The sequence below is a fragment of the Prosopis cineraria genome, unplaced genomic scaffold (assembly GCF_029017545.1).
Source record: "Prosopis cineraria cultivar Desert tree isolate PC_DT_omini unplaced genomic scaffold, ASM2901754v1 PC12, whole genome shotgun sequence".
Lineage (NCBI taxonomy): Eukaryota > Viridiplantae > Streptophyta > Magnoliopsida > Fabales > Fabaceae > Prosopis > Prosopis cineraria.
The window spans coordinates 12,766,959-12,769,700 of NW_026555343.1; the positions used below are offsets into that span (position 1 = coordinate 12,766,959).

Sequence of the window (2,742 nt, forward strand, 5' to 3'; positions counted from 1 at the left end):
GTGGCGGGGGGAAAAGTGGCATTGTTATTGGAATGGTTTGTGGTTTACTGCAATATAAAAGACTATTTATTTTTATTATAAGTCATACTCATTTCATTTTAAATTATAACATATTTTTTTATAGAGATTGAATATTTTAAAATATAAGACACTTTAATAAAAATATAATATTTTTAATAATATTTTTTCAATCTTACCTTTCTCATTATATTATCTCTCTTTAGTATTCTTTTATAAATAGAGTATTAAATGAAAAGTATTTTTAAAAGTTTATATTTTTATTTTAAAAAATAAAATTATAATATATATTTAATGAACTTTATTGATATGTGTAATTTTGTTTGAAAAGGATTTATAATTTGGGACTGAGGATACGTAATATCGTCTAAGAACTTTCAGGTTTTGTCTAATCTTCGAATAATTAGGCTTTTAATCTTTGATTAGTGTTGCTTCTGTCATGCTGCTTATTACGCAACAAATTAAAGCAATGAACCAATCACACGCGCAATCACAACTACTCCAAATTAACGCAGTTGAAGTTTCCAGGAAACAACAAAAACAATACTTATTTGGTCCTATTTATAGAGTAGGAAAAAAGAAAAAAGAAAAAATGTAGTTCTCTTTATTGGGTACTTATCAATTTTTAATACTTCTCTTTATATTTTTGTCCTTATTAAATGTTTTTAAGACAAAGTTAATGAGGTTTAAGATTTTTCTTGCTTCTGGTAAAACATACCGAAAGTAACTTAAAAATTAGAACCAGATGGAGTAATTAAATACTTCTTCCATCCTAAATTGTAAGACTCTTTTAAACAAAAACTCACATATCGATAAAGCTCATTAAATACACTTTACAACTTTTTTTTTAAGACAAAAAATATAAACTTTCAAAAATGCCCTTCATTTACTACTCCATTGATGAAATAATATTTAAGAAAGAGAATATATGGAAAGGTAATATTGAAAAAGTATGATTAATGAAACCTTATTTTTATCAAAATGTCTTATATTTTGAAATGACAAATCTTTTCTAAAAGTGTCTTATAATTTGGGATGGAGGGAATAACATGCATCATTGTCACTTTGAACACAAGTAAGTAGTCACTATACATAAGCATATATTCCCTTTAATCCTATTTATAAGTCACTTTTAGTATGTTTCACCAGAACTAAAGAAAACCTTAAAATTTATTAATTTTATCTTAAAATTTAATAATTTTCATCTTTATCCATAATAAATATTCTTAAATCTTCTTAGTGGTATTTTTATTCAAAGCATTTAATAAAGACAAAAATATAAAAAAGAGCATCTGAAATGGACAAGGGTTCTATAAATAGGATCAATTTTTTTCTTCTCTCTCTACCCTATAAATAGAGCCAAGAGAATGTATATACATATAAGCCATGCTTCACAGATCCATTGCTTCAGTACTCTCATCAAACTTATTAGCTTCTCAAAATGAACCCTAATCGTTCTCCTTTTGAATCAGTTCAACATTACCTGATTGAAGATGATCCTTATTCCTTCATGATTCACATGAATAATGGCTTCTTCACGGCGGCCGGGGACCCTACTTCCAACTTGAACTGCTACACGGCTTTGCCTGATCAGGGTGCTAGTAGCTCCACTGGTACGGTGTTTTCCGGCGAGAATGACCACACTGTGAAACGAGATGGTCATAATTGGGTTAATGGAAATGATGAAGGATCTGTGGGGCGTGAGGAGAACGCGCCACCTACATGGAGGAATCTGAACTACGACTCTGCTTTGCCGGAGCAGGGTGTTAGTAACTCCGGTGGTATGTCGTTTTGGGACGGGGATAATGACGACGGTATGAATTCAGGTGGTTATGACGATGATAAGGTTAATGGTAATACCACAGGATCTGTGGCGTGTGAAAAGAACGCGCCACCTCGATGGAGGAATTACCGAGGCGTGAGGCGGCGGCCATGGGGGAAGTTCACAGTGGAGATCCGGGACCCGAAGAGGAACGGCGCAAGGACATGGCTTGGAACCTATGAGAGCGGGGAGGACGCAGCTTTGGCTTATGACAGAGCTGCTTTCAAGATGCATGGCAGAAAAGCCAAGCTCAATTTCCCACACCTTATTGGATCGGAGCCGGCAATAGTAGTCATTGGAGAGAAGCGGGGCAGCTCGCCGGAACCTTTGTTGCCGTCAAACTGTACGACTGAGGATGATGGATCTCAAGGACCAAGTAAGAAGAAAAGCCTGGCTGGTCTATTGAACAAGTTAGCAACAAATAGAAGCCATGTCAGATTCTGTTGATACTAAAAATCTAAAATTAACAAACTGTATCATTCATTTAAAGTATCATTATCGAGTTTCGCGTTTAGCTTGTTCGTTGTCATGTGCTAGAATTGAAGGAAGTGTAAAAGAAGATGAATATTTCTATAATGTACAATATTCTAATAAATAGTAGGGGAATAAAATGACAATATAAAACAAATTCTCATTAAAAAAAAGTATTCACATTTACAATTCAACAGTATTTTAAACATAATTGTTTCTAACTAGGGGATTCATATATGCAATAAAAAAATGACAATACAAAAAAACTAAATTTTAAAAAAATATAGATTTAAAAAAAAATTGTGAAAAAGGGAAAATTGGCAAGAAGGATGATGACGTAAGGTTATTTAGGAAAAAAAAAACTAAATCTTTCAACTGAATTAAAATATGACCTTAATTCACTTAATCTTAATTTATTTGAAAGATCTTAA

At 32.3% G+C, this 2,742-nt stretch overlaps 1 protein-coding gene across 1 annotated transcript; it reads left to right on the forward strand.

The window, feature by feature from the left end:
• The first annotated feature begins 1,207 nt into the window (after positions 1-1,207).
• LOC129289636 (uncharacterized) lies at positions 1,208-2,379 on the forward strand. Its single transcript, XM_054926445.1, has one exon. The coding sequence runs from the start codon at positions 1,460-1,462 to the stop codon at positions 2,285-2,287; it is 828 nt and encodes a 275-aa protein (XP_054782420.1). The 5' UTR covers positions 1,208-1,459; the 3' UTR covers positions 2,288-2,379.
• The last annotated feature ends 363 nt before the right edge of the window (positions 2,380-2,742 follow it).